Raw genomic sequence first — 25337 nt, forward strand, 5'->3', positions numbered from 1 at the left:
AAAATGATAAAGTACTTAACAAAATTAAACTGTGAATATTCTTATAAGGGAAAATAATACATGTAATCCCTAAGAATTTATCATCAGGGGAGTTAGAGTCTACTCAAGGAAAGTGGATAGATGTGAATCTATAATATTGGAATGATCTCAAAGAAGAATGGAAAGGTGAGAAAGAGGAATGCATTGGGAGAGGGTGAACACAAGGGGAAGAACAGGGGAAATTATCTCACATAAAAGAGGTGCTTAAGGAAGAGTTTTTAAAATGGAAGGGAAAAAGGAGGAGAGGGAAGTAGACAACACATGAACCTCACTCTCATTTTACCTGGTACAAAGAAGGAAGACTGAATATACACGTATAGTTGGATTTAGAAATTCATCTTACCAAACAGAATAATAGGAGTGAAAGTCATGATAAGAGGGAGGGTACTTTAAGGGATACAATTGTCAGAACCACAATGGACTTCTGAGGAGGGGAGAAAAAAAAAGAAAGAGGATAAAAGAAAGATGGAGAGAGATAATCATAACTGACTATGAATGGGATGAACTCACCTATAAAAACAAGTAAATAGCAGAATGGATTAGAAACCGAATCCAGCAATATGCTCTTTATACACATAATGTTAAAATGAAAAGCATCTATAATGCTTCAGTTGAAGTAAGAATATGACTTATGTTCGGTGATAGTAAAAGTAGAGATCAAGGGGATCTCTATTCCCAAGAGAAAGGACAAGATTTGGGGATAGAGACTAAGAATCAGGTACTAAACTCCTTGAGAAAAGGGAATTTATCTAAATGCCAATAGAGAGCAACTATAAAAGTTTAGATAGGGTGATCAGGCTGGGTGGAGTGATACTTAAAGGAAAAGAGGCTAATATAGAGGAAGAATCTATAGTGAGGCACAAGTAGCCTACTCCATCTTCTTGTCCAATGGTAGAGGGAGTGAAGGTATATTGTATAATGGAGAGGAGAGATAGGAGAGCAATACCTTGTAGGGGAAGTCAGGTTTCCGTGATATGAGAAGAAAGGAATATATGAGAAGAAAGGAATATATGAGAAAGAAGGTTAATATGAAGGGAAGTTTTTGGTAAGATTGTAAAGTTAGGATGCAGCCAGATTGTAATGGATTTCAAAAATCAAGCAGAAGAGTTTATATATTACCCTAGAGGCAAGAAGTAGTCAATGGATCTTTTCAAAGACTTCTAAAGTCCCTTCCAACTTGAAAAGTCTGATTCTAAACTGCAATCTCCTTGAGGTCATGAATAGTATTTCACTTCTCGTATATACCTCACAATGCCTAGTCCATTGCTGGGCGTAGTAACTGCACAATAAATTATTATTAATTGATTATGGTCAATATAGACTATTTCATGTAGTAAAGGCCTGATCATAACTTCCAGAGGATATTCTTTCATATTAAAATAAAAATCTCCTATTTCCCCCTCTATAATTAGATGATTTCCTTTACCCAAAGAACACAGTTAGTTGCCACTGAGCTAATATGCAGCCATAACATCAAAATTACCTTTTATTACTCCTCCTATATTCCTTTGACTTTGCACCTGCTTAGAACTTTCTGAGAGTTGAATCATGGTGTTTGACTATAATGATGTTAGCTTTGATGACTGGTTTTCCCTCTTAATTATATTTCTGGTACTGTTATTTAGAAATGGGTATAATAAAGGGAAAAATTAGGCTCACAGATCACAATAAAGACCCATGGAATTCACATGAACTACAGAATAGAGGTGAAAAACATGTAAAATATAAACTATTAATACCATAACAGTATCATTTTAATTGTTTAAATACAATTCTTCCTTACTAAGTTAATAAATACTTTTTTTGTGCCTAGAGGAGAAACATCTTTATATGTACAAGGATCTTGACTTAGAAACAGCAGAATGACAAAAATACCCATAACCTTTGTCACAAACAGATATAAAATACAACCAGCATCCAGTTTTGGACCTTTAGAAACAATAAAAGTGCCTTCATGAAGTGCTCAGAAATAACAAAGATCATGCATCTCTTAGACTTCATTACAACTGGTTCAGCTGTAGTGAAGATTTTGGAGGATGTGAAAACATATTGGTCTTGAACACCTGCCTGTTTATATGTCAGGAAATGCTTTCATAGAAATACTCTGACAGATTGCCTTGTTTTTAGGGCTTTAAGTTCTCAGGGCATAGGGCGGCAGTGGATGCCAGAAGTGATTCATAAGTAATCAGACAGAAATGAGTCAAATGATTTGGAAAATATGTACACTCATCCGAATGATAAAGAACAATCCATCTCCAATCAGCCAAGAGAATAGAATCTAGGTCTGCTCATTTGACTGGCTATTAAGTAACAACTCATTAAGCTGGGATGCAGAAGACACCAAAGAAGTACAAAGTTCTCAGATGCTAATCCTCTCTAATTGCACACCTCTGTCCTGCTGTTAAGGCTATTTCTTACCTGTAACTTGAATTGCTGCCTGGATAAATATTATGACCCTTTAAATTCAGGATTTCAAAATCTAATTTAAATGCATGATTGTGGCCTACTACTGATTAATACAATAGTATTAATATCAGTATTATTTGATAAATATTTAATAAAGTAGTAGTATTATTTAATAAAATAACAGATAATAAACTGTAATATAAGCATGTTAAGACAGGATCAATGCAATCTCAAATTACTCCACCAAACATTCCCTTTGCATTTCAATAAGTTGATAGAAAAACAGGAAGACAAGGAGGCAGAGGAAAAGCTTGCAATGAGATTAGTTTGGCCAACTTGGTTTAAAAATGTCTCAAATCTTAACTTTGTCTAAAATTAGTTGTATTAAATAGGCATATTTCCACATATCTTCAGGCTCCTAAATATCTCTTCTATATGAAAAATTCCCTTAGACTTTCCTGAGTTGCCATTTGGATGTCCAGCTTTGTTTACACAAACTTCAAAGCCAAGTTGTTGTTTTTTGTTTGTTTGTTTTGTTTTTTTTTTTTTTTGTTTTTTTTTGATAGTGTCTTTCATTTTAGTTCCTAGTTTATTAGTGTCTTTTTGGTTAGAGAGCTGCTTAGTTAATAGAATTAGAATTTTCAGGTCTTTGTGTTTTCTCTAGACGCAAAGAAAATGAAAAATCTGCTGTTTCTTATATATCTAGATCTATCATGTGTTCTTCCAGTTAATAGTATAGGTAATATTTGAAAAGTAGCAACATTAATGATAATAATGGTGTTTATATAATTCTTTAAGTTTATAAGGCATTTTACAGATATTATCTCATTTTATCCACACAAAACACATTGGGAGGAAGGTGCTATTATTATCTGTATCTTACAATAGGCAATTACATAATAAGAAAACTATCTCTTCATTACCCATGCAGTTCTAGGCATTAACTAAAGGGAGAACAATGTGAACTTTATGGAAATCCACTAGGATTTATGAGAGGGTATTAGCACTTAGAGCAGGGTTGGCTATAGAAAACTTGATAAATAGGTTAAATTTAGCTATACTCCGCCTGTAAGGCCTTCTCTTTCATTCCTAGGGGCCTTGTACCCTCCTGTGTGATCTGTCTTCCTACAAACCCTCCTCACCCTAATATGGCATCTTACTCTAATCTGATTTCCCAAGTAGAGCTCTTCTCAACACCTTTCCCTTATTAAAATTTACCTTTCTTGTAGCTCAGCTTCCTTAAGGCCCACTTCCCTGATAGTCCAATAAATTAACTAATATATACATAGATTTTAGTAAATTCATATTTTGCCTTTCATAAGCAAAATAAATTCATTTTCAGAATATCAGAACATCAATATTTGGAATATCTTTATATACGCAAAGACAGCCAAAGGATGATCCCAATGTAAGAGTTTCAAATAAACCAGCAAAAATGAGTCAAATGGTTTGAGATGTAGGGACACATTCAACTGATAAAGAAGAATTCAGTCTCGATCAATCAGGGGCACCTATGTTAATTTCAAGTACTGGGGTAAAAAAGAGATTTTCAGGTAGATAGATCTACAAAATTAGTTCTTAGAGATATCCTGCCATCAGAAACAGTTTTGTATGGAAACACTGTTAATAGAAGAAAAAAATTATCAATGATATAAATGATTAAAGTTGTAATAAGTCAATAAAATGATAATGACATATAGTATCTTAAATTTCTCTCAATACTTGGCTATGCAATTTTAACTAAGAACAACAATGGAAGAAAAAAAGTCATTAAAATACAGTTTTATGGGAAATGAGTGTGAACTGTTTACATTTTTGTTGTTCTTCTCAGGTTATTTTTACTTTCTGAATCCAATTCTTCCTGTGCAACAAGAGAACTGTATGGATCTGGACAAATATATTGTATGTAGCATATACTATAACATATTTAACATGTATAAGACTGCCTGCCAAATAGGGGAGGGAGTAGAGAGAGGGAAAGGAAAAGTCAGAACAGAAGTGAGTGCAAGAGATAATGTTGTAAAAAATTACCCATGCATATGTACTGTCAATAAAAAGTTATAATAAAAAATAAATATTGTACCTATCCCAATGATTGGGGTTTTGTGTAAAAAATACAGTTTTATTCAAAGAAGGGGTAAGAATATGAAGGAGATGAATCCTAAATGTCATTATCAGGGACTCCTGGGTTAAATGAAATTTTTATCTTATGCTATAAAACGAGTACAGTAGTTATTACACTCAACCCTAGCTTCTTCCTTTAGTTTTTCCTCAGTACTACTACTTACAATGAGAAAGAGATTAAAGTCCTTCAGCATCTCAGTGAGAAAGTTGTAGCTGTGCCAGGCAGGCATCTGCTTCTATTGAAAGTTCATTCGTGCTGCTTAAGGTTACATGAGAATAAACATACTTCTGAATGGTCCAGCTGTACATTCTTAGGAGGAATAGATGTGGGTGAGGGGAAGAAAGAGGGAATCATAACTATTTGCTGGGAATTCCTGTAAATCCTTTCATCTGTGGGGAACTAATGACAATCTATTCTGTAGTCCCATAAAATTATATGGCCAAGTTTAATACAGTTTTTTAAAAAGTTAATATTGGCAACTATTTGTAAATGTGTTTTTGGTCTCGTTTTGCCACTGGATACATGAACACAAAAATAAAATTCCTTATTGGAATGAATTTTTTCCTTCTAATCCATTTTCTAAAGTCTTAGGTAAGAGTCTTAGAGACAGAGATGGTATTTTTCATCACCACTGAAAATCTAAGGCCAGGGCAAATTTAGGGAATGCACAGCTAAAAAGAGAGTGCCTAAAATATAATAATGATGGATGGAGTACTTCTAACAAGGCCTGATAAAAGGCATGTGTCTGGAACCTTGTAAATCTAATCTAAAGAGTTTCAAATCAAAAAGGAAGGAGGAGGGAAGAAACTGCTTACATATACCCACCAAAGACCAGCCACAATACATGAAGAAGGAAGACAGTAGAGATATCTAGAAATTCATGAGACAAAATCCAAGAAAAGGGTCAACTCTAAAATCTATGGCATCAGATATCTAAATGGAGATGCACAAATCAAGGTGAACTGCAAATAATAATAATAATAATAATAATAATAATAATAATAATCGATCTATATAGATATACAGATATCGAGATATAATAGATATCGATATATATAATGCATTAAAGTTTACAAAGTGCTTTAAAAATGTTATCTTGTGGAGGTCTTAATGTGAGAAGGCAAATTTGAGTTGAGAAGTATTTTCTTACTGCCACTAGGGAGATGGGGTCAAAGCTATATATAGCTCTAGAGGAGTATACTTTAATGAAAAGATACAACACAAGTAAAAGGTAGGGATGGAATATTACTATATACCAGAAAGATAACCTTTTATCATGATGCTTCACTTCTCAATAACTTCCCATTGCTTCCTGTTTTTGGTCACATTCTCAGCTTTCTTGCGTGACTTCCAAGGCCTTGGCTAATTTGGTCCTACAGTTTTCTTTACTGCTGTTAAGCTGGCCTCCTCAATGTTTTATTTCAATTCTATATGATCTTCTTCCCTTGAATACCTTACTCTTGAGTCCTATTATCAGTCTTGTCCTTTTAAGTCTCAGCTTGGATCAATCATATCATCCCCTGCTTTTGTTGTCACATATGCTGCTGAACAAAGCTGTAGAAAATCAAGTAAACTGAGTTGACTGGATTCATTATAAATTGATGTGTAACCTCAACAGAACCTTCACTGCTGCAGGGCAAGCCTTTCCTTACTCCTCCACTCTCTTCTAAACCTTTTCAGCCCTCCTCAAACCTATATTTTCCCCACCCCTTACCCTCTAAGCTGAAAACCTGGCCTCATATTTTCCTGAAAAAAAATTGAGGTCATTCACAAAGAGCTCCACCTTCTCCTCTCCTTATCTCAGCTCATCAGATGCCTATTGCTACCATTTTCTTTACCCTTGTCTTACATAATGAAGTGGCCTTCCCCTTTCCAAGATCAGTCCCTCTACATGTACAAGTGATCCCATTCCATTCTGTCTTCTCCAGCGCCGTCACTCTCTTACTGATCTTCAAGTTCTTTTGTCTACTGGCTGTCTCCCTATGGGAAGACTCTTTTTATCTCCCCTCAAAAAACCCTCATTTGATCCATCCATCCCTGCTAACTATTGTCCCATATTTTGTGGCTCAACTAGTAAGAGCTTCCACTTCTTTTGTTCCTATTCCTTTTTTAACTCTCTTTTGTCTGACTTCTACCCTTATCATACATCAAAATTACTCTTCAGGGTTATTAATCATCTTTTAATCACCAAATCTAATAGCCTTTATTCAGTTTTTAGCTTTCTTTCCCCCTTTCTTCAGTACTTGGTACTGCTATTCACCCTTTCCTGGATACCCTATCCCCCCTTTGTTTTTGGGACACTGCTGTCTTCAGTTTCTCTTCTTATCTATCTGATCTCTCCTCAGTCTTCTCTGATGCATCTTCATCTAGGTCATATTCATGATCTAGGAACATAGGTTTCTTTCCTGGAATCTTTCTTTTTCTCCTATATTATTCCATTTGGAGATCTCATCACTATTTCTCCTCATTACCTTCTACTTCTACTATTACAATAGCCTAATGTTTGGTTTGACTTCCATAAGTCTCTCCCCACTCTAATCCACAAAGTGTAATTGTGAGAATGTCCTCTCAGCTGTCAAACTGATGTTCCTAAAGCACATGTCTGATCCTATCACCTCCCACCTCCATCAATCAACTCCAGTGACTCTCTATCACCTTTGGGATTAAATATAAACCCCAGTGTTTGGCACTCCACGTCATTTATAGCCTGCCCCTCCCCTTTCCACCCTTCTTATGTCTTGCACCACTACTCTCTCCCACCATGCACTTGACAATCCAGTGATACTCTGATACTCCGGTGAAACAAGACTCTCCATTCCTGATTCTGAGCATTTTCTCTGGCTGTCCCCTATGCCTGGAATGCTCTCCTCCTTCATTTCTACCTCCTGATTTCCTTGGTTTTCTTCAAGTTCAAGCTGAAGTTTTACTTTCTATGAGAGGCGGTTCCCAATTCCCTTTAATTCTAGTGTTTTTCCTCTGTTGACTGTTTTTAATTTATCTGTACATAGCTTGTTTGTACATAATGGTTTGCATGTTGTCTCCCTATATTCATCATGATATGGATGTAATCCTGAGATTGAAAAAGTTATGCCAGTGAAGCAACCTTGGAAGTTTCACTCCCATTCCAGAAAGGCTTCTAATATAGCCCCAGCTCAGCATTATACCAGCTTTCTGAGGACAAGCCTAATGAAGTGTGTAAAGATTCATCACCACTGTGCTGGCTGCTAAGTAATTAATTTTTTGTCGATGACAATCTGTGAAAACAAGGAAAATTATCAAATTACCTTCAGTTCTATGAAACTTTTTTCCTGTTTTTGCACTGGCAGTATTGGGGGAAAAGGCTTAAAGTGTTAAATCTAATATTGTTTTTAAGCCATTTATTAATTGAGTTGTTAGTACAAGCTATTGATTAAGATTCTTTCAAATGTGAGATTCTTATCTAGGGATCAACTAATTGACATACTATCCAAGGAACTGAGCCATTTCAAAAAGGAAATTTTTAGAGACAAATCCCTAAGTATGAACAACAAAAGAAAAACCTAGGAAGAAGCTAATTTAGCATAATCCTAAAGTATGAAGGGACCAGCATCTGGACCAAGGAAAACTCAAGCCCAAAAAGCTAGCTCTCAGATCTGGGTAGAGACATCTGATTGATGCATTGGAGGGCGGAAGTGGTGTTGAGTACATTAAAAACTGGATTTAGACCCAAAATAGAATAGAGTCCCTGAAGCCAGGAAGACCTGGGTCCAAACACTTACACTAACATATACTGGCTATTTGACACAAGAGAAGTCACCTAAATGCTCAGTGGTCTAAAACAGAAGTGGCAGAGAAGGACTGAGCTGAATTGATAAAGAATTTCCACACTCAGAAATTCTCTGTACTAAGGAAATTACAAATCCAGTCCCTATCCCTAATCTATTGATATTCTTGGTGTAAAGGAAAACAGCAGACAAAAAGATCTTGAAGTTCAATGGAAGAATGGCTCATAGGTTCTCATGAAGAGGCAAATAAAGACTCTATTAGAGTTTATCACATGTTCCAAAGCAATCAGGAACATCATTCATAGGACATATGGTCATCTAGATTTGTAGTACCCATGATAAACATTTGCATTCACACACATCTGTTGCAGAGGATGAATTCCACAAAGTATTCAATTATCTTTCCAATTTCAATTAATAGACACTTCAATACTTGGTGACTTCATTGCATATATATATATATATACATATATATATGTATATATATATATATGTATATATATATATATATATAAAGAGAGAGAGAGAGAGAGAGAGAGAGAAATAGCAAAAAAAAATTCAGAAATTGAGAACCAAAAGAAATCCAAATATTGAAGACTAAATAGAAGCCTCTCACCTGCATATCACAAATAATTTTTTTCAAGGAGAAAGCTTGAAGGTTTTAGGCATAAAACACCAAAAATTCCATACAAAAAAAGTAATTGATTATATTCTGATAGGGGAGAAAACAAACATTTGGGAGGCATTTCCAAATCAACTGTCTTTGTATAATAAAATCATCATCCCCTTAGAATGAATATTAAAAAAAATCAAAACCAGATTAGAGTAATAAAATGAGAAGATATGGAATACAATTAAAATCGTTACAACACTAACATAGATGATCACTACCATTCTTCAAGGAAGTCAACTGATATAAATCAGTCAAGAAAAGAAAAAAAGCCAAAAGGGCTTAGAAACTGCTTTATCTAAGAAATGCTTGATCTCTGACAAGCAGAAAGACAGGACTAAGAATAATTCTTATTGGAAAAAAAATTCATCTGTAAAATATTTCTGAGGGGGATGGTAGGAGATAAAACTGTGAGAAACAGTGAAAAGGGAAAACAATTTAGCGAAAGCTTGACAAGAATCCTAAATTAAGGGGCAGCTAGGTGGCACAGTGCATAGAGCAACAACCCAAAAGTTCAAATTTGGCCTCAGATACTTAACATTTCCTAGCTGTGTGACCTTGGGCAAGTCACTTAATCCCAATAGCCCCAGCAAAAAGAAAAAAAAGAATCATAAATTAAGCATGATCCCACTGAGAATATTTCGAGCTGAAACTGGAATAAGGAAGGATAATAGAGAAAAATAGAAAATAACTTTAAAACAAATAGTTTTATTCACTACTGATAGTACAACTATCACATTTGAGCTCTGATATTAAAAAAAAAGTAAGGAGCATAGGCAAAGCAACTGTACATATTTAAGTATATATATATGTATATATACATATATATGTGTATATATATATATATACACACACACACCTACAGACATACTTAAGTACACACACACATAGGAATTCTGTGCTAAAAATGACATAAGAGAAAAATAGACATTAGACATGTGTATATATATATATATATATAGAGAGAGACATATATATATATATATATAGACATATAGACATGTGTATATATATACACACATACATGCATACATAAGTACACACACACAGGAATTCTATGCTAAAAATGACAGAGAAAAATAGAAAATAACTTTAAAACAAATAGTTTTATTCACTACTGAGAGTACAACTATCACATTTGAGCTCTGATATTAAAAAAAAAGTAAGGAGCATAGGCAAAGCAACTGTACATATTTAAGTATATATATATATATATATATACACACATACAGACATACTTAAGTACACACACACATAGGAATTCTGTGCTAAAAATGACATAAGAGAAAAATAGACATTAGACATGTATATATATATATATATATAGACATATAGGACAGGAGCATAGGCAAAGCAACTGTACATATTTAAGTATATATATATATATATATATACACTCATACATACATACATACTTAAGTACACACACACAGGAATTCTGTGCTAAAAATGACAGAGAAAAATAGAAAATAACTTTAAAACAAATAGTTTTATTCACTACTGAGAGTACAACTATCACATTTGAGCTCTGATATTAAAAAAAAAGTAAGGAGCATAGGCAAAGCAACTGTACATATTTAAGTATATATATATATATATATATACACACATACAGACATACTTAAGTACACACACACATAGGAATTCTGTGCTAAAAATGACATAAGAGAAAAATAGACATTAGACATGTACTATATATATATATATATAGACATATAGACAGGAGCATAGGCAAAGCAACTGTACATATTTAAGTATATATATATATATATATATACACTCATACATACATACATACTTAAGTACACACACACAGGAATTCTGTGCTAAAAAATGACAGAGAAAAATAGAAAATAACTTTAAAACAAATAGTTTTTATTCACTACTGATAGTACAACTATCACATTTGAGCTCTGATATTAAAAAAAAGTAAGGAGCATAGGCAAAGCAACTGTACATATTTAAGTATATATATATATATATATATATATACACATACATACATACATACTTAAGTACACACACACACACACACACACACATAGGAATTCTGTGCTAAAAATGACATAATTTGGGAACTTTACCACATATGAAATTGATGAAGATATTACAGATTTGGAAAGATCATGGCTATTATTAATATCAACAATTTATTCATATATTCACTAATATTCCTAATTGTATATGATATTATGAGAATATCATCAAGTCCTAGAATACTTTAGAGCCTACAAATCAAGATCTACAATCACTCAAAAATGTTCCAAATAAATATCCATTCAAAAGAAAGCAGGAAGAATAGGCTGGGTTGTATTTTGGTATATTCCATAGTGCTTTTAATGTCTTCAGAGTTCTTACTGAAACAAAGGCCCATATTGTTAATGCTACTAATGATGTAATATGTATTTGAACCAGGTAATATGACAGTCTTTAAAGAATTGAAGTTATAGTTCACACAAAAGACAACAAATGGGGAGTGTATACTTCACAACACTATACATATTTAGATAGATTTGTGAAGTTACCAATGTAGATTTCTCAATAGTTCTGATCATATGACTGGATATATATGGATCATATCACATGATCCATGACTTCCCATCTTGAGTGACTTTTACCTATACCCTCCATCCATGGATGCTCTCTGCTACTGGACTTCAGATCTCCTAGAAATATATGGATACCTGTGAAGCTCATGGGTTGAACATCTTCTTAGTAGAATGTTGGGAAACCTTATTTTTTTTGTCATATGTAACAAAGCTTTCCCTGTAGAGTTCTTCATGAGAAATATGCTGTAGCTAAGAGGTGTCAAATTTGTAGCTTCCTCCACCACCAAAATCCTTATTGTAGCCTAAATCTGATTAATATATAATTGGGAAATGCTTAACAAAATAAATAAAAATATAATATAGCACAGTTATTGTTTATTTGTAGTTCTCTAAATTAATAGAGGCCTTTAGTAATTCTTTTCTATTTGAGATTGACATCACTGCTATAGCTTATTGATATCCATTATGGATCTTTGCACTGAATTTTGAATGATTTACATCTTTAATTTTTATGAGATTATAATATTCTGTGTCTTACATCTCTGCAGAGTCACTGGAAGAATATTGATATAAAAAAAGAGGGAAAAAGCTTGTTTCAGAGAAAAGCCATATTAAAAATATAGCAGAATTTCCCAAATACAATCTGGATAACTCTTGCATTCAATTCTTGGCCTAGCCCATTATCTGTGATCATACCAATGCAGATTCCTCAATAGTTCTGATCATAACCCATCCATAACTTCCCATCTTGGGTGACTTTTATCTATGAATAGAGATGGACCAAGTGCATGGCTTCTCAATCCAACTGAATATCGTGGGCTGGACAATATTTGACCGACTTTTTTATGTTGATAGTTAGATTGAACTTTTTGGAGTCATTACTGATTTAATTTAAGAGGCTTTACTATTTTTCAGGATTTGATGCAATCAGTAAATATTATCTACAAACAAAAGAATTTGGAAGACCTTACATTACAAGAGAATACTTCTTTCCCTTGGATTCTATGCTGGACACTTTTCATAGTAAACATCTTTGGCAAACAGAGAAAGGTTGATGCTTCACTTGATTGCTGAATAAGGTTATCTCTGTAGTTGCATCTTTTAAGGAATCTTGGGTAATTTTTAAAACAGTCAAAGAAGAAAGAGCCAACTAAAGTAGGGAAACAAGGGTTTTGCCCTATGGAGCTAAAATTTAAAGAATGCTGAAAGCACTTGTTTTCCTTCGACAAATAGAAATGATCTAGTTAGCAAAAATTATTTTAAAAAAAGAAACCTATCAAATAGTCCCAATGTCTGACTACACTACACTGAATTCCTCTATAATTCAGTACTGCTCTCTTCCTAGTAGCAGCTTGTCCAGCAATAACCTCATGGTCATTTTTCTAGGTTTTTTCTTTTCTTTTTTTTCCCCAGGTTCTCAATTTCCTCACTATTCCGCAGTATCATAGGCATTCTTACCTCATGGGGCCTTAAGTCCTAAGGCCTGAAATCTCTTCTTGAAATGTCCCCTTTTATCTCCCCATCCATGTATACTTTGTGTTGTTTGATTAATATTCAGAATTATAAGATACAGCACTGATGGAGTAGATTTTTTGGAGGACTGCCTTTGGTCTTACATATAAAGTCAGAATAAACAAAGCAAGATAGATATTGTCCCTTGAATTGTTGAAGTCTCCTTAACTTAGCAGGACTGATAACCTTTTCTATTTTTATGGAAAAAATTTATGAAATCAGGATTTTTCTGAATAAGGATTGGAGATGGAGGCACTGAAATTTCAGCTATCTAGCCTCAAAGATTTCCTTCTAAATCATTTCCCTATACAATCTTCTATATCAATGTAAGGCATGAAGAAGAGGAGAGAGTTACTTTCTTGTTCATGCACAAACATACGGCCAATAATCTACCTTGTCCCAATATTTATATCTCTTGCATAACAAACAAAATGGGAGCTTCCAGGACAGAATTAATGTCCATCCTATCCTTCTCCAGTCCTAAAAGTCAAGAAGAAATATCTGGAGAAAACTAATTGAGCCCTGATCTAGAAACAATGTTCTATCTATGTTTTGCCTAACCACATTGATAGTCTGAACTATGGTATTCAATAAGAAGCAAAAAATTTCTCAGATAAAATTCTTCTTTACATATGCAGGCTATATAATTTCTCATGAGCAAACATTTGGCTCAACTCTAACCCTAAATTCTGAATTCACAAGTTTTTAAGTGAGTATTGTATTACCTCAACTGCTTCACAGAAAATATTCCCTATATATATTCCTTGATTAGAAAATAAAAGAAAATGCATACTTTTCTAGGAAATATGTATAGATTACATAGCAATCTCATGTGTCAGGAATGTTTTCTACAAGAAGAGAATCAGAAGATATTATACTAAAAATACTTAATCTAACAGAAGGGAAATGCACAATTGTGGATATTCAAGCAATTTCTGAAATAGCTTTTGATACACAGACCATTAACTTGTTAAAAGAAAGATGAAAATCAATACCAAATTAGAAGAAAGAGAATTGAATTTAATATTCTCTTGCTAAGCATTTAATTTACTATAGATAAAGCCATGTGCCAGACACTGGAGGTACAAAGATGAAAGACAAAGTAGTCCCTGACCTCATGGTGCTTAGTAAATGTTTACTGATTATTTAATAATGTGGTAGGGAAATAAAAGCATGCATACAAATATTGATGATAAAAGTTAGAATGTGACAAATGGTTAGCAGAAGTCCAATAAAGACGAATGAGAGATTTGGAAGGAAATCACTTCTAAATGGGAATTTCAGGGAAGACTTCAAGAAGAAAGCAATTGGGCTAAATCTTTGAGTAGGAAAAAGATTTCAGCATGCAGATCCAATGAAAAAGTCCTTTCCAAGAAGGGGGAAGGAGTAGTCTGTGCAAGGTGGGAGAGGTCATAATAAAGTTGAAAATTTTTTCTGGCAAGTATGACTAGAAAGTAATATGGAATACTGCCTACAAATATGTCTATGTCTCTCTATCCTGAAAAAAAAATCCCTTCCTTGATTCTTCCATCCCCATTAACTACCCTCCTACATCTCCTCTGCCCTAAACTTCTCCAGAAGGCTAAAAAGGTTTCCTACAGTCTTTTTCTCCTCTTACCTTCTTGTTAACCCTCTATAATTAGCTTTCAATCTTATTATTCCATTGAAATGACTCTTTCCAAAATTACTAATGATCTTTTAGGTGCCAAATCCAATGACCTTTTTGTAATCCTCATTCTCTTTGATACATTACTCTCTCTTTGACACTCTCTTCTTTCTAGATTTTCAAGACACTCCTCTCTCCTGATTCTCCTCCTCCCTGATGGCTTCATCTCAGTCTCTTTTGTTCAGTCTTCTTCCATGTCATGCCCTCTAACAGTAGGTGTCCCTCAGGGTTCAGTCTTGGGCCATCTTTTTTTTAGTACTACTTCACTAGCTGATTTCATCAGCTCCCTTGGATTTATTTACTATCTCTGTGCTGATAATTTTCAAATTTACCTTTCATCCCTCAATCTCATTTGATCTCATCAGCTCTCTTGGATTTATTTACCATCTCTATGCTATGATTTTAAAATCTACCTTTCATGCCTCAATCTCATCTCCAACTACCTTAGACATCTTGAACTGGACGTCCATCTCAAAGAGACATCTTAACTCAATATGTTCAAAACAGAACTCATTCTCTTCCCTCCTAACCCTTCCCTATTTCTTATCTTCATTGTTACTCTCAAGGATAACACCATCTTCCCAGTCCCTAAGGCTGACCATCTAGAAATCATTCTAAGACTCCTTACTATCTCTCAGCCAATCTGTTATCAAGATTTATTGATTTCACCTTTGCAACATCTTTCAAGTATACCCCCTTCTTTATTTTGCCACCTATGACCATTCTAGTGCAGGCCCTCATTGTTTCATTCCTGGAGGGTCTATAAATCTCAAATCTCTACCCATTTCATTCTATCTTCCATTCAGTCACTAAAGTTATTTTTCCAAAGCGTAAGTTTGACCATGTACTCTACTACTCAATAAACTCCAGTGGCTCCCTATTGCCTCCAGGAGCAAATACCAAATGCTATGCTTGGCATTCAAAGCTCTTCTTACCCTATCCTTCTCCTATCTAATCATTTTTCTTATACATCACTACCTAATATATACTCCCTGATCCAATGAACAAAATATTCCATCTCTGTCTTTTAGCTCTGGGCATTTTCTTTTTTATTATTGTTTACTACATTTTGTTTTCTTTCTCATTTTCCCTTTTTGATCTGATTTTTCTCGTACAGCATAATTGTTTTCTTTGTCTGAAGTTCTCTCTTCAATTCCTACTAACTTCCCAGATTTGCTTTAAGTCCCAACTAAAATACAGGAAACGTTTAATTCTAGTGCCTTTCCTCTGATAATTATTTTCTATTTATCCTGTTTATAACTTGTTGTGTGTACATAACGTGTGGTTTTTGCATGTTATCTCTCCTCTTAGACTGCAAACTCCTCGAGGAAGGGATTGTCCTTTGTTTCTTTTTGTATACCCAGTGTTTAGCAGAATGCCTGGCATATGGCTGGGATTTAATAAATGTTTTTTAATTGGTTGATTGAAAAGTAGGTTGAAGGAGATTAATGGAAGCTTTAAAGGTTCAGATAAAGTGTCTGTATTTTATCCTATAAGCAACCAAAAAGTTTAAGACATATTTGAGCAAGAGAAAGACATGGGATCAAAAAATTATAGATTTAGGCCTAAAAGAAACCTTGAAGGTCATTTAGACAAATCCCTTCATTTTACCAATGAGGGCCAAAGAGAAGAAGTCACTTGCTCCCTTTTTTTTCTCCCTTTTGCAGTAATTTTTAGGATGACTTGGGGGGAAGAAAGATAGAGTTATTAGGATGTTAATTATGGTATAGTTAGGATGCTGTTAGCCATATGACAGTGGAAGTGAAATGGGGGAACCAATGCAATAGGACTTGGGAAGTGATTGGATGTTGGAGATGAAAAAAAGAAGAGTCAAAGATGAACTAAAGTGCTAAACTTAAATGACTAGCAGGATGCTTTTGCCTTTAACAGAAATAACAAAGTTAAGAAGAAATAAGTTTTATTGGGAAGATGTCTCCTCCTGAGACATTCTCATGGAATTATTTAGCTCTCGGGTAAGAAGCACATGGAGGATGTAGATACTAAGTAGCAAGCCCCAGCTTTGTAGAGAGAATATCATAATCTCTCTGTATGAAAGATGGCAATTGTAGAGATGTGAACTATGTGCCTAAGTGGAGGAACTTTTTGAACCTTAGCCTTTTAGAATGAGAAGAATTCCTGGGTAGCAGCAATCTGGGAGCTACAACCCTAATTAAGTTTAAGAATTCTGAACTCCAGCTTTTCAGACAGAAAAATGGAGTTTCTACATGTCTCTTTTCAACAATAAGGTGATTCAGGCCAATTACAACAGACTTGTGATGGAGAATGCCATCTGTAACCAGGAAGAGGATTGTGGGGACTGAATGTAGATCACAACACTGTATTTTCATCTTTTTTGTTATTGTTTACTACATTTTGTTTTCTTTCTCATTTTCCCTTTTTGATCTGATTTTTCTTGTACAGCATAATAAATGTCAAAATACATATAATAGAATTGCATATGTTTAATATAGATTACTTGCTGTCTAGGGGAGAGAGTAGGGGGAATGGAGGAAGAAAAGTTTGGAACACAAGATTTTGTAAGGTTGAAGGTTGAAAACTATCTTTGCATGTATTTTGAAAATAAAAGGCTATTATTTAAAAAAAAATTATAGAAGAAAACAAAAAGAGTCTTAGGCAATACTAGGTTTTTGTGGAAAAAAGGAAAATACATATAATCCCTGCATCTGGAGTTTCCGACATAACATGAAGTAGAAAAAAACTTGGGCTTTGTCCTTCACCAATAACATGAGCTATTATGATAGTAGAGGGCTGATAGGAAGTAGGTTGCCATTATAGTAATTCCAAATGTATTTCTCTTCTAGGGGAGTTCATGTTCTTGAGGCAGTACCATAAAGTTAGACATGTGTAGGTCTCTGGTAAAAGTAGTATTCACTGAAATGTTGGAGGTTTCCTTTCCTAGGAGCTCCAAGTTTGTTTCCCTTTAGAAGCCAATCTGTAGGGTGATGCTATGAGTCAGGAAAGTTCTTTGGGGGGGAAGGTGGGACTCATTTGATAGGGAAGTCAAGTGGACTATCTGATAAATGCTTTTATTGTCTTAAATAATTGTATAGGAAGAGGAGACTCTTTTACCCACACCTGTGGAGACCTAATTATTAGCTATATTCAGATACTTCCTAGGGACAACTAAGGGTAGGGTCAAAATTAATCAAACTGATATGACTTGGGAGTACAGATAATAGATAATAATAATGGGAGAGATCCAGCAGAGAGGGAGAAAATGGAGATGAAAAAAAAGTGTAAATAATGGAACAAGGTTCCAAAGGAGATAGAATGGAATGGGAACAATGTGGCCTTGGCCACATTATCTTCTGAGACAGGACGATAGGAGTAGAGAATGGGTAAAAAGGAGTAGTAAAATTTGAGAGCGCTCCCGGATTGTCTAATCTTACTATAGTAGGAAGCGAAATCATCAGCTAAAGAAAGGATTATGTCAAATGAAGGTGGGTGGCCTAGCTGTACCAGATCTAAAACTATATTATAAAGCAGCAGTCACCAAAACCATTTGGTATTGGCTAAGAAATAGACTAGTTGACCAATGGAATAGATTAGGCTCACAGGACAAAGTAGTCAATAACTACAGCAATCTAGTGTATGACAAACCCAAAGACCCCTGCTTTTGGGATAAGAATTCACTATTTGATAAAAACTGCTGGGAAAATTGGAAACTAGTATGGCAGAAACTAGTATGGCACCTACATTTAACATCGTACAACAAGGTCAAAATGGGTTCATGATATAGGCATAAAGAATGAGGTTATAAATAAATTAGAACATAGGATAGTTTATCTCTCAGACCTGTAGAGGAGGAAAGAATTTGTGACCAAAGAAGAACTAGAAATCATTATTGATCACAAAATAGAAAATTTGATTATATTGTTAAAAAGTTTTTGTACAAAGAAAACTAATGCAGACAAGATTATAAGGAAAGCAAAAAACTGGGAAAACATTTTTACAGTCAAAGGTTCTGATAAAGGCCTCATTTATATATATATATATATATATATATATATATATATAATTGACTCAAATCTATAAGAAATCAAGCCATTCTCCAATTGATAAATGGTCAAAGGATATGAACAGACAATTTTCAGATGATGAAATTGAAAGTATTTCCAGTCATATGAAAAGATGATCCAAATCATTATTGATCAGAGAAATGCAAATTAAGACAACTCTGAGGTACCACTACACATCTCTCAGATTGGCTAAGATGACAGGAAAAGATAATGATGAATGTTGGAGGGGATGTGGGAAAACTGGACACTGGTACATTGTTGGTGGAATTGTGAACGGATCCAACCATTCTGGAGAGCAATTTGGAACTATGTTCAAAAAGTTATCAAATTGTGCATACCCTTTTATCCAGCAGCATTACTACTGGGATTATATCCCAAAGAGATCTTAAAGAAGGGAAAGGGACCTGCATGTGCCAAAATGTTTGCGGCAGCCCTTTTTGTAGTAGCTAGAAACTGGAAGATGAATGGATGTCCATCAATTGGAGAATGGTTGGGTAAATTATGGTATATGAATGTTATGGAATATTATTGCTCTGTAAGAAATGACCAGCAGGAGGAATACAGAGGTGCTTGGAGAGACTTACATCAATTGATGCTGAGTGAAATGAGCAGAATCAGGAGATCATTATACACTTCAACAACAATACTATATGATGAACAATTCTGATGAACATGGCTCCCTTCCACAATGAGATGATCCAAATCAGTTCCAATATTCAGTAATGAAGAGAACCAGCCCAGCAAAAGAACTGTGGGAAATGAGTGTGAACCACTACATAGCATTTTCAATCCTTCTGATTTTGTTTGCTTGCATTTTTGTTTCCCTTATCAAGTTATTTTCATCTTCTTTCTAAATCCGATTTTTCATGTGCAGCAAGATAACTGTATAAATATGTATACATTTATTGGATTTAACATATACTTTAACATATTTAACATGTATGGGACTACCTGCCATTGAGAGGAGGGTGTGGGGGGAAGAAGGAGAAAAGTTGGAACAGAAGGTTTTGCAAGTGTCATTGTTGAAAAATTACCCATGCATATGTTTTGCAAATAAAAAGCTATAATTAAAAAATAAAGAAAGGATTATGGATCTAGAATTGGGAACTTGAAGAGATAGTTTTGAAGCTGTATTTACAGAACTAAAGAATCAATCAGAAGACAATAAAAAGATTGATGGCACAGCCTTGAAATTCCAGTTGAGGTTTTGAAGCAGTAAATTGTAGTGGATCCAGTTAGCATAATTTTATGATTTCACCTTACTACCTTACTAGAATTTGGGAATTAACAGGATAAAAATGGCAAAAAGACAAGAGGGTAAGGAATTCAAGGTGAAAAAGAATATGGAAAATATGGGATGACTGAATTCCTGTTTTGCTTCTGATTTTTTTTTTTTTAACCACGGAGGATGATTTTCAGATTGTGAAAAATTGTGATGTTGTTTGTTCTTCAGTCTCAAAGACAGTCGTGACATTAGGAAAATGTTTGCAAATGACTTGGATTTGAGTGAGAGAGGCCTGTGCAACTGCTTCAGGTTCTCCCCCAGAACCATCTGGATTCAGTGGCTAGATATAGACCAGAACTACTGGCTATGTCTCTGGATACAGTGGGAAATCTTGGCCCTTTTTAAGTTAAGATGTAAGGTTGTTAATAAATTAAGATCTTTCCCAAGGAAATACTAAAGAAGGGAAAGGGACCTGTATGCGCCAAAATGTTTGTGGCAGCCCTTTTTGTAGTGGCTAGAAACTGGAAAATGAATGGATGTCCATCAATTGGAGAATGCATTGGGTAAATTATGGTATATGAATGTTATGGAATATTATTGTTCTGTAAGAAATGACCAACAGGAGGAATACAGAGAGACTTGGAGAGACATCAACTGATGCTGAGTGAAACGAGCAGAACCAGAAGATCATTATACACTTTGACAATGATACTGTATGAGGATGTATTCTGATGGAAGTGGATATCTTCAACACAGAGAAGAGCTAATCCAATTCCAGTTGATCAATGATGGACAGAAACAACTACACCCAGAGAAGGAATACTGGGAAATGAGTGTAAACTGTGAGCATTTTTGTTTGTTTGTTTTTCTTCCCAGATTATTTTTACCTTCCAAATACAATTCTTCCTTTGCAACAACAACAATAACAAAATTCGGTTCTACACATATATATTGTACTTGGGATATACTATAAGATATTCAATATGTATGGGAATGCCTGCCATCTAGGGTAGGGGGTGGAGGGAAGAAGGGGAAAAATTCAGAATAGAAGGGAGTACAGGGGATAATGTTGTAAAAAAAATTACATATGCATATGTACTGTCAAAAAAGTTATAACTATAAAAATTAATAAAAAAAATAAGTTAAGATCTTTGATAGTCAAACTGAAAAGTCTGAGGGAAGCAACAGCCTATTCAGTGATTAGATATGTAAAAAGGAAAGAAAGCAAAAAATGGCCTTTTTTATGTAGTTTAAAAAAAAAAAAGAATAAATCTGGGAGGGGAAGACCCAAATTGGGACAATTGCTGTTTACATTTACTTTGAGGCAATCAGTTGGGGTTGGATCTTGGATCTTTGGGCATTTAAACTTAGCCCTTAAGAAATAAACCTGGCCTATGAACTCCAAAAAATGGAGGGAGAAAGAAAGGAAGAAAGAAGCGATAGAGGAAGGAAGTGTGCAACTCAGGCAATTAATCATCTTGATTTGCTTTAGCTCCCTATTATCATATAAAGGCCAAATTGACCTGGAAATCAGAATCAGTCAAGCAGGAGGTAAACTGAGCACTTCTCAAGCTGAGCAATGTCATGAGGAGCAGCCCAGCCCACTCTGTGATAAAGGTCTATCAAGAAGGAAGGAAGGAAGCTAGCTATTTTACTTAGTCCTCAGTAGGGCAGCTCTTACTCACAGATTGTTGTTTGTCCTTATTCTCAAAGATAACTATGACTTCTGGGAGGGGATGACTGTTATGGTCTGAAGTTCAGAGGGTCTTCCCCTCCCAGATTGACTGTGAAAAATAGACTAAAAATGGATAACATAGCATTGAAATCCAAAATAAGTTAGGTAATACTAAGAGATTAAGGTTTCCCTAAGGACATGAAGTATGGTGCAATGGAAAGAGAACTGAACTTTTAGTCAAAAGAACTCAGTTTAAGTCATTCAAACTTTCCAGGCCTATTTCCTGTAAAAAGTGACCCAATGATTTTTTAAACCCCTTTACACTTTAACAAACTGATTCAGTGTGGCCTAGAACTACATTACAAGATGCTGGAGGTATTAATGCTAGTCTGCTAAGCAACTGTAGTAAAAAGAGAGAAAAGTGTCATAGGACTGGCAGAAGGAAAAGAATGATACTTGATTTTCATATAGTATTTTAAGGTTTTCAAAACATTTTAGATTATAATATCTATAATATAGGTTAACATAGATTAGATAATATAGATTATCTCTTTTGAGCTTCATAATCACTCTACAAGGTCATACTGAGAAAACTGAAATTCAGATTGACTTGCCCAAAGTCACGCAGCTAATAAGTATAAAAAGTGGGACTCAAACTCAGGTCTTTCTCATTTGAGTACAGAATTCTATGTACTACCACATGTTGTTATTTCTGTGATGAATCAACAAGCAATGCCTCCAATTTTTTTTTAAAGGGAAGAAAGTACATAATGTTAGTCTGATGAATTTCCAACTAGTTAAAATTGATTTCTTAATAAAATTCTCAAATGGGCCATTAGAGACAGTTTTCAAGCGATCAGAAAATAAAAGGCTGTATATTTTAAATTAGCAAGGGTTCATTTAGAACAAGTCAGCCAGACCAAATATTTCCTTTTTGTCAGAATTGCTAAAGAAGTAGATTGAGAAAATGCTCTGGAGAAAACATATTTGAACTATAGCAGAACATTTAACAATGGCCAGACTTCATGTTTAAGTCTGATTTTAATTCAATAAAAAATATTGGTTAAGTATCTAAAGGAAAGATACTCTAATTTGACATCTAATCATTAATTACCTTTAAAATTTGGAATATTAGGAGCAGCTAGGTGGCATAGTGGATAGGGCAGCGGCCCTGAAATTAGGAAGACCTGAGTTCAAATCTGACTATGTGACCCTGAGCAAGTCACTTAACCCCAATTGCCTCAGCAAAAAAAGGAAAAAAAATTGAAATCTTACTCTCATTTCAGTATTCCTATCGTTTCTTAAAGCAAAATAAAAATTTAGCGGGCAGCTAGGTGGTGCAGTGGATAGAACAGCAGCAGTCTTGAAGTCAGGAAGACCTGAGTTCAAATCTGCCCTCAGACAATACTTCTTAGTTATGTGACCCTGGGCAAGTCACTTAATCCTAATTGCCTCAACAACAACAACAAAATAATAATAAAATAAAATAAAATTTTATGCATGTCTTAATTTCATAGTGTATATAAATGAATATGCACATATAATATTGCATACTAATTAACATAAATGGAATCTATAACTATTTCAATTCTTTTAAATGCTCATTAGTTAAGAAAAAATATTTTCTGTTTATATACCTGGAATTTTAGTTAGGTACTAAATCACCACTGAAGGAAGTAGGCCATTAAGATATCAAGGAAATAAAGTCAACTAAGTGTACTTTTGGTAGAGGCTTAAAAGAATAAAGGAGCTTCTTTGCAAATTAATCTTTTTAGAGGTGATAAGCATTTCACTAACCTAATATTAAAGGTAATTGATAATAATCAAAATTTGAAAGCATGTAACAGTAACCCCTTATATTGGCTTATAACTTAACTGCAATATTTATCCTAATAAAATCATAGCTATAAATAATATCATTTTCTTTTCTCTCAAATTCAAAGAATATCACTGATTTTCAATGGATATTGATAGTAAATACAGGCTTCAAGCTGTGCTTGTTTTATCATTAGAAATAACAATTTGATTACCCAATTACTCCAACCTCAGTCACAATAGAAATATTGGAATTGTAAGAAACGAATTTCGAAAATGGTGGGATATTTTTACCTTACTTGAGGTGGTGGGATTCCTACTACTATACAGTCCAACTGCACTCTAGTTCCTTCTGGAACTTCTCTGCTCCTTAGCTTCTGAGTAAAGCGTGGCGGTTGTCCCAGAGGCTCTTCATAGTACAAAGATGAGGGCGATGAATCCGGGGTGACATCAGCACTGGTTGTTTCATTGGCAACTCGTTCAATTTCCTGAAGTCTCTCAGCCTCCTGTTGTTCAAGGGCATGATTCACTTCATTATCTTGAGTGTCCTGAGGAATGGGGATGGGAATAGAAGATCTTTCCCGTCTTTCGGACAGACCAGAAAAGCCGGCACTGTTTTCCTGTGGGCCTTTACTTTGAGAATCCAACTTGCTTTTGTGGTTTTTACAGGTGCGGGGTCTGATTCTTTTGGAGCTGTGGGCTTTGAACAGGGAAGATAGCTCTTCAATAAAATCAGCAGCCTTGTTTAGGAACACCTTTTTGGACTGGGTTTCTGAGCTGTACTGTGGCTTCTTTGTCTCCTGAGTACTTTCTTTGGAGTTGGCTTGAGTCTCTGGGTGATATTGGTAGAAGTTAAGATCAGAACTTGATTTAGTCGAATTTTTCATCTGATCAGAAGGAAGATGTTTTCTAGATTGGGAATCATCAGCTTTGCCCTCCATAGAATCTTGATTGATGGCCAGCCTTGCCAGATTGACACTTTCATCTAATTCTTCTTGACTCAGGAAGGCAGAAAGATCTGGAAGGTCATCTTGTCCTCCTCCTCCTCCTCCTCCAGCAGCTCCAGCAAGACTACCATAATGGAAAGGATTGGGGGTAGACTCTGCCCGACTTCTCTCAATGTTTCCTCGATGCCTGGTTTCAGCTAAATAGCTTTCCCTTAGAAGCTGAGATATGGAAGTGGAAGCTTCTATGTTGTCGTCTTGCATGCTGCTAACAAAGTGAAAAAAAGAAAAAGGAAAAAAAAACCCAGGATGATTTTAGGGGGGATTAGCAGGGCTATATTTAATATTATACAATAGACTCTTAAGAACATAAATTCCAAATGAAACATTTTCTTGATCAAATAGTGATGGTATCTAATTTATAGCAAAGAGAAACTCCAAAGGTCTAATTCTATGATCTTATAAATTATAAAATACATTTAAATTACATGATACTTTACTAGAATTGGGAGCACAGAAATGAATTAGTCAACAAGTAACAATCATTTATTAAATTTATGTGCCAGGCACTCCCCATAACAATCCTGTGATATGGTATTTCAGATCAATCAATCAGTAAACTTTTATTTAGATTTTCCTATTAGCCAGTTACTGTGCTAAACCTGGGCATGTAGAAAGAGACAAAGAAAGGAGTCCTCAAGGAGCCCACAGTCTGATGATGCAATTATAGTGACAGGAAATGTAATTCTAACCCACATATTTACTTCCATTGTAATAGAAATTGATTGTGATTACAATTATGACATATGGCAAATCTGAACTTGGATCATTTCAATTTACTCATTCTGAATGATTTGGGACAATTTCTTTTGGATTATGTTGCCTTCTGATCTCATGATTCCTGACA

The 25337-nt window shown here is 34.7% G+C and overlaps 1 protein-coding gene across 1 annotated transcript in view; it reads right to left on the reverse strand.

Moving 5' to 3' along the window:
* The window catches only part of MYPN (myopalladin), a 109354-nt gene that overhangs the window by 71768 nt on the left and 12249 nt on the right, over positions 1-25337 (reverse strand). The window contains exon 2 of the mRNA XM_074296599.1: positions 23781-24698. Within this exon, the coding sequence (XP_074152700.1) occupies positions 23781-24694 (914 nt within the window). The 5' untranslated portion in view covers positions 24695-24698. The remainder of the gene's footprint in view (positions 1-23780; positions 24699-25337) is intronic.

The sequence above is a fragment of the Sminthopsis crassicaudata genome, chromosome 2 (genome assembly GCF_048593235.1).
Source record: "Sminthopsis crassicaudata isolate SCR6 chromosome 2, ASM4859323v1, whole genome shotgun sequence".
Taxonomy (NCBI): Eukaryota; Metazoa; Chordata; class Mammalia; order Dasyuromorphia; family Dasyuridae; genus Sminthopsis; species Sminthopsis crassicaudata.